The following is a 12,069-nucleotide window of genomic DNA, read 5'->3' as shown; positions in this document are numbered from 1 at the left end:
AAAAAGGTTTGGTGATAATATCGAGTTAGAGCAGTTCCTATGGAGTGAACAAACTTTGAGTTTGTTCATTTTTCTCCCACTATGGACTCAACAAACATGAAAAATGGATGTTCAAACCAACAAATTTGTTGGTTTGTTCATTGAGTTGGAAGATGTAGCGGGCGCTTGATGAAAGGACATGCGAACTTCTCTCCAGCGCTGGTGTTTGAGCCAAAAATGCGGGCGATTGTATCTTCATCGCGCGATCTTGAGTAAAGCGCCAACGCTTGTCCTTCCAGGGTCGTGTGTTTCATAGAAGCGCCAACGGATGAATATGGACGGCTGCAAACTCTTTTGATCTAACGGCTATAATTTTTGAGTTCTATAAATACTCCTCATTTCAACTCCAAATTCACACATTCTACACATTCTTCACTCTCGAATCATCTACAAAAATGCCTCCCAGAGTTCGTGGTGTTCGATTCACTCAAAAAGAGGATTTAGCTATTTGTAGAGCCTTTGTTTTTCACACACAAGATGCTGTCATGAATAATGTAGCCGATCCGACGTTGACTTTGTGGGAGAAATTTTACACAATGTTCACCGCTGAAACGGGGAACATTCATGGGTGTGATTCTCACGGATTGTCGCATCGTTTTAGTTCAATTAGTATGAATGTATCGGAGTTCGCCGCTTTACTAATTGAGAATCACAAAAATAATCTCAACGGTGAAGCCGAATATGAAGTGTTGCCCAAAACTCTAGCGGTGTGGCCAGCATCTTAGCGCAGTCGTCCTTTCAACTTCCATGCTTGTTTCAATATTCTTAGGGTGCTCAACAGATACGATCCTTACATCGCCCTAGGAATTCCACCACCAGCCGAGAATTGACGCCTATGTAGTAGTTGTTTTCATCTAATGTATTTCTTTTATTCTAATGTATGATGTGGTTGTTCAATGCAGTATGTTTTTATTTATGAGATTGATGGTGCAATGTTTAATCGAGGAAAAATTTAAATTACTTATGATATTGATGGTTTTAGATTATCGTAATAACACAAAATAAACAACAAACTAAATAACATAATACCATAGTGAATCGCGCGTAATAACGCCAACTCATATGGTAATTCAAACGGGCGTTTAAAGGAAAGCCGTGCGGTTTTCCTACCAACGCTAACGGCTACATTTCCAACGGCTCGATTTTCTTTCTCGACCTATAAATTCCATTCTTCCCATCTCCAAAATCACATCTTCTTCTTCTTCTTCTTTTTTTTATAAAACTATTAATATCTCTCACTTTGCATAAATGTCTGTTAGAAATCGTGGTCCCAAGTTTACTGAAGAAGGGGATATAACTATATGCAAAGCATATTTTTTCATAGGGTAATCACTGGTATGGGCTTTCAAGATGGTTCTTTTTGGGAGAACGTTTTTTCAATGTTCGTCTCACTGACGGGAAACCCAGGAAACCGAGATGCTCGTCGATTGCATGCTCGTTTTCAATCTATTAGGATTTCAGTCCAGCCATTCCTTGCTCTGGTAATGGAAATTGATCGAGAAAAGTTCATCGGTGTAACTGAAGATGAAGTGATCCAAACAGCTCTTGATAATTGGGAGGAAGCTCACGACAAACCTTTTCGTTACGAAGCGTGTTTTAGAATTCTAAAAAATGGTCCATCTTAAGCACATTTGTAGTGCACTCGAATGCCGCTCCCGGTCTTTACAATGGAAGAAGATGTTACTCTTGTTCGATGTTGGTTACATCGTACGATGAGACCAATGAACAATGACTATTTCCGGGAAAGAGTATTGGGACATTTTGTAGCATCGCGGAACGAAACCATAAGAAACAGTAAGAGCCTAGAATTAAGAATTGCATTCATTAATAAGGAAGTCAAACATTATACGAAAGTTTTGTGGATGGTTCACCGTACCTATTCTGGACTATCCAACGAAGATCTGGTGAGTATCTTACCTTTGTCCTCACTGATCAACTGCATCATAAATATCCGAACCTGTTGTTTATCTGTTTTACAGAAAACCATCACTCAGACCAAGTTTACTGAAGAAAGCGGAAGAGAGTTTAAGCATTTTGAGTGCTATGAACTCTACAGAGAGAATGTCGTTGGATTTGATGTAGTTTGATGTTTTTGTTGTGGTTTATTAAAATGTGGTTTGATATTATTTGCAAGTTTAAATTGTAATAAATTTCGCTTAATCTGAAGTGGAAATCTCTATTTTAAAATCTAAATATTTTCATTCATTGATGCCAATTCTTTTACAAGATATAAACTTAGGCAATAATAATACGTACTAAACAACTTCAGTAAAAATCAAGTACAAGTTCTGGCTCCTGTTTATCTTCATTTGACGTATCTTCCATTCAACGCGTTTTTTGACAGTTTCGCCTTTGTTTTTGAATTTTATGTTGTTAACTTTCAAAAATGGAGCTCTTCTTTGCCTTTTAGCGGAACATTTTCTTGGAGCAACTTCAAAAACTTGCACTTCCCTCTTACAATTTTCAATCTTTTTAAAACTCCCACATATCTTAGAAACAACAACTTCAAGTTTTGCATCGCAAAAAAGTGTGATCGCCTTTTCAGCCGTTGAAATAGATTTTAGAAGAGAAAATTCAAGAGAAGTGAATTTTGGTGTGAGTGAATTGTTTGAAATTGATGGTAAATTATAGAGGTAAAAAGTGAATTTTGAATTTTAAAAAAACTACCCGTTGGCGTTTTGGCTACAAACGCCAGCGACCTACATACAAGCGCCGCGTTGAAGCTTTGAGCGCCAGCGCGTGTTCTTCCAACGCTGGCGTTTTACTTACGAGCGCTAACGTGTGCTTTTTTACTCGCGCGCTTGGTTATCGAACGCTGAGTGCTTTATCATAGTGGAAAAGTCAGTTTGGCCATCCACCTGGCTCAACAAAAAGATGGCTTTGTTCATTCTCATAGGAATTGACCTTACGCCACATTCCGAGTACTTAACTAAATTTTGCTGGGTTTCCGCAAACAATCGAAAAATCAAAAACCATGGCGTCTACTGCTGCTGCTGTAGCTTCGTCATCATCAGTGACTGAAGAAGAACTAACCTTAACAGTAAAATGGAGCGGTAAAGAATACACAGTTAGGGTTTGTGGTGATGATAGTATTGGTGAATTAAAACGTAGAATTTGTCAAGTCACTAATGTTTTACCTAAACGTCAGAAACTACTTTACCCTAAACTTTCCGGTCCTAAGCTTTCTGATGATTCCATTCTTCTTTCACAACTTCCTCTTAAATCTTCTCTTAAGATGACTATGATCGGGTTAGTACTACTCTCTTATCTTATTTTATAGTCCCAAATTGTTATGTTATAATTTTGTTGTGTTAAATTTGATTTTGATTTCTAATGAAGGTTGGGTTTTTAGAATAAACCCTTGATTGAATTCCAAGTTTTTGTTGATTGAGGATTGTGAAAAGAGAAGATGGTGTCTTTTGCAGGACAATTTAGGTTTAGAAATGATTGAGGATTGTGAGTAAGATAATTGTTGGAAAACTTAGGTTTAGTCGTTTAGCTTTGGAGTCCCTATTTCATGCCCTAAAGCTCTCTTATGACTCTAAAAACATTCAATGACATTGTTTGTTGTTGTAGACTTACTGTTCTGGTCTGAGTGGTGTTAGATAGGTGGTTTTGCGAATGGCGGGGGATGTTATTCTAATTGTTGTTGTTGTTGTGGTGGTGGTGGTGCTGTCAGACATCTGTTTCTGTTGCTAATTATGCTGTGTGGTGGTGATGGTGGTTGAGGTGGAAAATGGTGATGGTGGTTTGAAGTTTGAACACTCCATATAAAAAGCGAAAGAGATACATACATCACAACCTTTTATCATGCTCCTAGGCTTTCCTATGTTATGTTGGTGAAAAGGTCACATTTTTAAGTTTAGAATGTACAGATAAATTTGTAGGATTTTATACAAGGGAGCCCATACTGCTCGGTATAAGGAAAACTCTTTTAACTAAATACCCTATTGAAAGAGCAAACAGTGAGCGTCTTTTCTTGAGCAATATTGCCCACCGTATTTGTTTTATGCAAATTGGCGTATTGAGTTTTGTACGAGTATCTTCAGTTTTGTAGCTAACATTGATTTTCCAGGACTGTGGAAGATGATATTATCGTGGATCAAGTGGATGCTCCTGAGATTGTTGATGACTTTGAGCTAGGGCAAGATGAAGTTGTCGACATTAAGGATAAAGAAGTCAACAAGCAGAAATTGCAACGTCGCATAAATCAATTTAAGGTAAGTAATGCTTTGCTCTGTGCCCGTCCTTTATGCAAGTGTTGCTATGAATATTTAATATGATCCAATTGGTTGTTTTTTCTTTCTTTTGAAAAACCATGGCTGATTGAGTTCACCAGCAACTTTACATACCCACAGCATCACTTCTGTTAGCATTTTTAAAAGTTCATGTAGTAGTGTAGTGCAAAATCTGCATTAGGAATATTGACTATCCACAAGTTCTCCTTTGACATGAATGCTCTTATAGCTCTGCAAGAGCAAAACTTTAGATTAAAAATCGTAAGCTCACTCACTTTTGCAACATGATATCGTCGACTTTCAATTTTTCGGAAAGTGTATGTGGGATTCACTGCTGCCGTTAGACTTTATTCAATTATTTACAAAATTGTGAGACTAAGTACCAAATTGGTATCCTCTTATATGGCTCCACCACATTCGTTTAACCTCATTGGTACGCTCTTATATGGCTCCGCCACATTCTTTTGAACTCTAACTGGCTTTGCATATGTCAGATTGAACTACTCAATCCGTGCCGGGAAGGGAAGAAATTGCTCGTCTTGGATATTGATTATACCTTATTTGATCATCGATCCACTGCTGAAAATCCACTTGAGCTTATGCGACCATGTAAGTATGAATTTCTGCTGAGTTTCTTCATCTGATTGTGAAATAATTGTCTTGCTGGTGTAAACTGTATACATGTCATGCCTACACAGATCTTCATGAATTTCTCTCAGCTGTTTATGCGGAGTATGATATCATTATTTGGTCTGCAACCAGGTCAGATTCCTGTCCTTTCTAATTTAAAGGTTGTCTTACAAGTTACAACCTAAGTCTTAGAGGCATGCACAAATAACAAGCTTATAATGTTTTGGATTTTGAGATAAACCATGTCTCGATGTTTGAATAAGTTATATGTTTGAAGGGAAGTAGGAGATACAAGTGACTACAATAGCTTTTATGTTACTGAAATATTCAAGTCGGCTTTGACTGTTAAATTTGTTTCTCAAGTCGGTACTTTCTGTGCAACCCCAAGTCCCTACTTGGTGAACTGAATCCCCAAGGTTTTCAAAACGTGGCCCCTTGTGGTTGACTACTTGGCATGCTGTTCGCGTGCCATCGGACTTGCTTTTTCTGGGTAGCAACAGTTGTGTGTAACAAAATGAAAATTTTCTCTCGTTTGAATGGTATACCTTTTGTAAAGGCACATGTTTTGTTTTTAGGGAGTTAATAAAAATTAAACAAACGATTTTTGAATTGTAAGAGAGCTATCAGTTGTATTGCTTACAGGCCTTTGGGCATGTCCAATGACCAATTTCGTGAAAAGTGCTAGTAAAAAGAAACAACTAGTTCTTCTGGTCATTGATCTGGAATTTTTTATCTGATTTATATTCACTTGTCTAATGCAGCATGAAATGGGTTGAATTGAAAATGCAGCAGCTAGGAGTGCTCAGCAATCCAAACTACAAAATAACTGCCCTCCTCGACCACATGGCAATGATCACAGTGCAGTCTGATTCTCGAGGCATCTTTGATTGCAAACCACTTGGTCTTATATGGGGTCAATTTCCAGAGGTATACAATCAGTTTGGTTTTTCTTTACCCTCTCTTACTTCATTTACTTACAGTTCTAACTTCTATCGTTGCTCACTTCTGTTTACAGTTCTATAGCTCAAAAAACACCATTATGTTCGATGACCTTCGAAGAAATTTCGTGATGAATCCACAAAATGGTCTGACAATAAGACCCTTCAGAAAGGCTCATGCAAACCGCGACACCGATCAGGAGTTGGTAAATCTTACCCAGTATTTGCTTGCCATAGCTGATCTCAAAGACTTCAGTAAACTTGATCACAAGCACTGGGAATCATACACAGAAGAAACAGCCAAGAGACGCAGGCACCACTGATGATAGATATCTGTTACAACCTGGAGGGGACAAAAGTTGTACCTTCACTGGTCCATCTTATTGGACTACATGACAGTTCTATGTGAACTGGGTAAATCTCAGAAGCAAATTCAGAAAACATATTGGCTTTTACAGGTTGACGCCTTCATGTACTTTTGCATACTCTAGAACCTACTATATCTGTTGAGAGATAAACTATCATTATAACTTTACACTGATTTGATTTGATTTGATTTGATTTAAAAGACTGAAGTTCACTGATCCTTTTCCTTATTGCATTCTCTTTCTTGATCATGAATCCTTGATTGTCTAGGTAAACCACAAATACTTCATCTCCAGAGCCACATGCCTATGCTATACACGGTGACTGTGTGACAATGGGCTTCATTTTGCTTGACAAGTGGGCTCTAGGTTTCTTTCCCTGTCAACATTCTTATCATAACAAAATTTCTCCCAATTATGTGGATACCATACAGTTGAGCTCCCAACCAAAAGAGAGGGAGAGATATTACTTGGCTCTCTCTTTCTCTTCTCAGGAACAGTTGTGAGCACCAGGAACTAAACATGGCTGCTTCAACTGCAACATTACCTCCAGCCTTCCCTCCCTCACTTAAAAATAATTCAAGGAGAGTTCCTACTCAAAGAAGATTTGGTAGTAATATTTCAAAACCGATTAAAACCGTCATATCTATGAGAAGAAGTAGATTAGTATTCCACCATGTTTGTCGTGCTGCTGCCTCTTCTGCAGAAGGAGAATCAGGGTCCTCACCCTCCAACCAACAGAAACCAATTAACAGAGCTCCACCAGGTGTAGACACCAGAATTCATTGGGATAATTTGGAGGATGGATGGATAGGAGGTAGCACAACCACTAATTCATCACAGTCCACGAAAAACGAGACAGGCGGTGAAGGAAAGTACTCTTCTCAACAAGAGAGCTTTCTTGGCCAGGATTTCCCTGATTTGCTCAATAGTGCTTCCAACGATTCCCATTATCAGTGAGTACATAAAACTACATATCTTGAAGACTAGTTTTTAGTGTTTGAGATTTCATTTTTGAACTATTGATGAAATTATGTGTCAGGTTTCTGGGAATATCAGCAGAAGCAGATTTGGAAGAGATCAGAGCAGCATATCGGCGACTGTCAAAAGAATACCATCCAGACACAACACTGCTTCCATTAAAAACAGCATCAGAAAAATTCATGAAGTTAAGAGATATATATGACATATTAAGCAACGAAGAAACTCGGCGTTTCTATGATTGGACTTTAGCTCAAGAAGCAGCCAGTCGGCAAGCTGAGAAGATGAGAATAAAGTTTGAAGATCCTTATGAGCAAGAAGTGAAAAGGTATGTGCCCCAACCAGACTTGGTCGATCGACTTGGTGGGAAGAACTTGCAGTTGAGTGATCAGGCAATGTCGGCTCTAACCTTTGATGCTGCCATTTTAGTTTTTTCTATCTTTTGTATAGTTTACGTCGCATTCTTTAAGGATCAATAGTAGTGTGTGGTCTGAAATTGTGCAACCATTGGACAATGATATATACTCACGTTCATATATCTGCTGGCAAGGATGTATTCAACTGTGGAAATGCACAGACTAAAATAGCTCTAAGAGCATGAAACAATAATTCAGGCATACTGCATTTGAATGGACAACCAGTATCATGAAAAAGAGTGGAGAAATGGTTTTTATTTTTTATTTGAATTCAATATCTAAAAATCCAAATTGGTAGCAAATTGATGTTTCCCCGAAAACATTTCATCAAGATAAACAAATTTGCAAAGATATTACAACAAGATTGTGACAGACCCATGGATCCAAGCTGTACAAAAATAACAAACCTTTCTGTTTAACTTTAGACAGCTACAAACTAAGGATAAAAAAAGTTGAAAATGAATCAAATTTACAGACATATCAACAACCGGTTACCCAATTGACTAGACCATGATGCATCCAAGCAGCTATGACTCGTGGGAAACCTCTCACCAGTATATTTTCATGCGAGTATAATTTGTTTTAAGGATGAATTTGGTTAGGGACCTTGTGACCATTTTCGTCGTGATCACAATCCATGTACTTCTTCCAAAACCAATGCTGCTTCCAAACTCTTTCGTTCATATCATCGATCGGCACATTCTTTGTCTCCGGCAAGAAAAACACAACAAAAAGTCCCATGACGAGGATCCAAGCTGCAAAGAAGAAAAAGATAGTGGCGCGCATATGACACATCATTGATAAGAATGCCTGGGCTATGACGAAAGTGAAGAACATGTTTGAACTAACTGCAAATGCGAAACCCGTCGTTCTTGTCTCAAGAGGAAATGTTTCACTTGGAATCAACCAACCCAACGGTCCCCATGACCACGCAAAGCTCATAACAAACAAACACACCAGCAAAACCACAACTATCGCTTCTACGTGGCCTAACGATCCGGTCGTCTTCAAATCCGATAACAGAATTATCCCTATTACGGTTTGGGTGATGAACATCTGACAACAAGCTTGAAGAAGCAATGCTCTTCTGCCAAACTTGTCAACGGTTTTGATTGAGACCAATGTACTGAAAACATTCACAAGGCCTATAATAACCGATGATAATAGCGAGGCATCGTTCTTAAATCCAACAGTCTGGAATAGAACTGGGGCGTAGAACATAATAGCGTTGATTCCAGTAAACTGTTGGAATACTTGCATCAGCATACCAATAACTAGAGGTGGTCTACTGGAAGGTTGTGCGAGTTTCTTGAAGGGGTTCGTAACCTGATGAGCTAATTCACTAGCATGTACTATTTGATCGTATTCATTGTCAATTTCTTCAGTTCTTCGGATTTTTTGAAGAATTCTTCTTCCATTTTGCAACTGACCACGCTCGATTAAGCTTGTAGGTGTGTCAGGGATGACAAAAGAACCAAGAAAGAGCATGAAAGCAGGAACCCCGGCTAAACCCAAAGCTAGTCTCCAACCCCAGGGATGATACTTTGAGACGAAGAAGTTCACAAGATTTGCACACAAAATCCCAATGGTCACAAATAGCTGGAAAAGAATGTTTACAGCTCCTCGATAATTAAGGGGTGCAATTTCTGACAGAAACACTGGAACTGCTTCGTTTCCAAAACCAACACCAAACCCAAGCAAAATTCTTCCGACGATCAACATAATAAGATTGTTAGCTGCAGCATTCAAGGCTACTCCTATCAAGTAGAAACCTGAAGCTACTAGCATAGTTTGCTTGCGACCATATTTCGTGCAAACCTTTGACGCGAAAAAACTCGAGACAAGTGCAGCGAGGTGACGAAGTGAATAATTGAACACGTTGATCATCAAATTTGCAGTAGTTGTCTTCTCTTGCAAAACGTTTCTTTGCATATACAGCTGGGAAAAACTTCAGCAAGAAATCATCCATGGCCGTCACTCCACCCGAAATTCCGATGTCATAACCAAACATAAGACCTCCTACTGCAGCAATTAACCAACAGAAAACTATGAAAGGTTTTGAATAAAATTTCTTATCGTCTGCCATGCTTTCGCCGCTGCGTTCTTTAGTCAAAAACAAATGAAGGCAAGAGCTGTAGGTATAAAGAGTGTAATGGAGAGGATTGTAGAGATGTTTGAATAGAAAGTTATTCAATGCTATTATTTATAGAGAGATTAAAGGATTAAAGGATAATGGATAATTGAAAACCAGAACTACACCAATTTCTAACAAGATTTTGTTAGAAATTATCTTGATGGAAATCTATTTTTGGTAAAAGGTAATGGATTTTTCATTTAAAGGGGGACTAACATTCTTAACTGTAAGTCAATAATAACAGGTATTTTTTACTAGATAATCTAATTTTCATTCGGAATGGATTAAGATGCATATCTGGATGCCTGCCCTGCCCTGCCGTTTCAGTACACATTTACTTCAGTGTGTAAATCGTCTTGAGCAAAAAAAATTATTTATATAGTTTCTTAGAGCAACTGCAGTGGACGAGCAAACCTATAATTATGGTCCAGGGACAAGACGCAACGGGACGGAGTAAAGACTAAAATCTGGACCAAAACCAAATTCCAGACCATAATTGGTCTGGGACCAAGACCAAAACTATATATAGTGGAGCGGAGGTATAATCACCGTTTGGCATCGGGCGTGTATATAATCTACGCCTGTTGTGAAACGTACGTAAAGTCACCGCCCCATAAAGAGGCGTGTATATAAGTTAAGCCCGGTTCAGGCGTTGATAAAATGTTCGCCCGTTGGGACGTTGCTAAAGTTTACGCCCCACGTCAGGCGTTCATAAAATTAACGCCCCATTCAGACGAAGATTATACAAACGCCCCAGCCCGGCGTTGATATTCTTAACGCCCCACGCCAGGCGTATATATAGTTAACGCCCCAGCTCGGCGTTGATATAGTTAACGCCCCACGCCAGGCGTTTATATAGTTAACGCCCCAGACAGGCGTTGATATAATTAACGCCCCACGCCAGGCGTTTATATAGTTAACGCCCCATCCCGGCGTTGATATAGTTAACGCCCCACACCAGGCGTTTATATAGTTAACGCCCCAAGCTTGAGTTTAAAAAAATAAATAAAATACTTAGACAAAATTGATTTTGAAATTTTTTTTATACCGTTGGTAATTCGAACGTTGAAGAAAATGGAACGTTGGATAATTTGGAACGTTGGAAAGTTTGGAAGACATTTCGGAACGTTGAAAATTTCGGAAGAAACACCTATATATACACATGAGATCCTGTGACATTTTCCCACGACTAATACTTCAAACTATCCACACCAATAAGAAGAAATATTGTTTCTGCTTTCAAATCAGTTGGAAAATTTTCACGGATTCGCTTACAATGGCACCAAGAGTAGCACGAGGTCCAAATTTTACGACAATCGAAGATGTAACAATGTGTAAAATTCATTTATCTATATCTCAAGATTCTAGTGTTGGAGCTGATCAATCAGAGGCGACGTTGTGGACTCGTATCAAGGATGATATTGAACTTCATTTACCTAATAATCCAGAGCGGTCTTGGAGTTCTTGGCAAAAACGATATCAGGGAATAAGTAAAGATGTGGCGTTATTTTCGGCAAAAGAGGCAGAAGTTGAAGGTGAATATCATACTGGATGGGGTCCTGAAAAGAAGGTAAGCATTCTTGATTTTTCGAACAATTGTTTTCTAATATTTAATAAGCGCCCATGTACTTAAGTGTTTTTAAAAACATTAACAGCTTGAAGAAGTTAACAAGAGGTTCAAGGAATGCAACGATGGGAAAAAATTTAAGCACGAAGAGTGCTACCCAGTTGTGTTAGAAAATATAAAATATAATCGACGATCGACTTTTGTATTCGATACGACGCATGATTTGGACACTTATGAGAATAACGAGGAAGATGATGAAGGACCGCAAACAACAACTCAAGGAGAGACCGGTAACGACACAGATGGGGGAGACATAGAGAACACATATCTTCGTAAGATGGGGAAAAAAGCAGCAAAAAAGATTGAAGAAAACAGGGAGAGAGAAATCCAGTCACCAAGAGGAATTGATGGGAATAATTATTAAAGAACAACAAAATTTCAATACTCATTACCAAGCACAATCAAGATTCAAGATGGAACAAAGAGCAGCAGAGTTTGCAGCAAAACAAGCTGAACATGCGGCAAAAATAGCCAAGCAAGCTGAAGACGAAGAATTTCGCATCATTATGATGGATCTTGAAAAAATGGAACCTGTACAACAAGAGTACTTCCGACTTCGCAGGGCGGACATAGTTCGGAATAAAAGAAACCAATCTTAACACAAAGCCGGAATAGTTCAAACCTTAATTATTTCTCCTATTTAGTGATTAGTAGTATTATTAGTATTATTATATTTTAAATTTCTTATTATATGAACAATT

The 12,069-nt window shown here is 38.5% G+C and overlaps 2 protein-coding genes and 1 pseudogene across 2 annotated transcripts; 2 read left to right on the top strand and 1 right to left on the bottom strand.

Annotated features, from left to right (window-relative positions):
- Positions 1-2,956: 2,956 nt before the first annotated feature.
- Positions 2,957-6,441, top strand: LOC113356180 (ubiquitin-like domain-containing CTD phosphatase). The gene is made up of 6 exons (XM_026599232.1): positions 2,957-3,288; positions 4,115-4,259; positions 4,772-4,886; positions 4,976-5,039; positions 5,669-5,834; positions 5,923-6,441. The coding sequence occupies exons 1-6, from the start codon at positions 3,014-3,016 to the stop codon at positions 6,166-6,168; spliced, it is 1,011 nt and encodes a 336-aa protein (XP_026455017.1). The 5' UTR covers positions 2,957-3,013; the 3' UTR covers positions 6,169-6,441.
- A 202-nt stretch (positions 6,442-6,643) lies between these two features.
- LOC113356181 (NAD(P)H-quinone oxidoreductase subunit T, chloroplastic-like) lies at positions 6,644-7,828 on the top strand. Its single transcript, XM_026599233.1, has 2 exons — positions 6,644-7,166; positions 7,253-7,828. Exons 1-2 carry the CDS (start codon positions 6,733-6,735, stop codon positions 7,668-7,670), a joined length of 852 nt encoding a protein of 283 aa, XP_026455018.1. The 5' UTR covers positions 6,644-6,732; the 3' UTR covers positions 7,671-7,828.
- Positions 7,829-8,045: 217 nt separating this feature from the next.
- On the bottom strand, positions 8,046-9,693 carry LOC113359462 (annotated as a pseudogene).
- Positions 9,694-12,069: the final 2,376 nt, after the last annotated feature.

Source organism: Papaver somniferum, chromosome 3, assembly GCF_003573695.1.
Source record: "Papaver somniferum cultivar HN1 chromosome 3, ASM357369v1, whole genome shotgun sequence".
Lineage (NCBI taxonomy): Eukaryota > Viridiplantae > Streptophyta > Magnoliopsida > Ranunculales > Papaveraceae > Papaver > Papaver somniferum.
The sequence above is the reverse complement of the archived record's forward strand: the minus strand, read 5'-3'. Positions and strand labels throughout refer to the sequence as shown.

Coding starts and splice junctions, on each gene's coding strand:
- LOC113356181 (XM_026599233.1), top strand. CDS start 6,733: ATGGCTGCTTCAACTGCAACATTACCTCCAGCCTTCCCTCCCTCACTT. Junction 7,167..7,252: donor TCCAACGATTCCCATTATCA/GTGAGTACATAA, acceptor ATTATGTGTCAG/GTTTCTGGGAATATCAGCAG.
- LOC113356180 (XM_026599232.1), top strand. CDS start 3,014: ATGGCGTCTACTGCTGCTGCTGTAGCTTCGTCATCATCAGTGACTGAA. Junction 5,040..5,668: donor ATTATTTGGTCTGCAACCAG/GTCAGATTCCTG, acceptor TGTCTAATGCAG/CATGAAATGGGTTGAATTGA. Junction 5,835..5,922: donor TATGGGGTCAATTTCCAGAG/GTATACAATCAG, acceptor TTCTGTTTACAG/TTCTATAGCTCAAAAAACAC.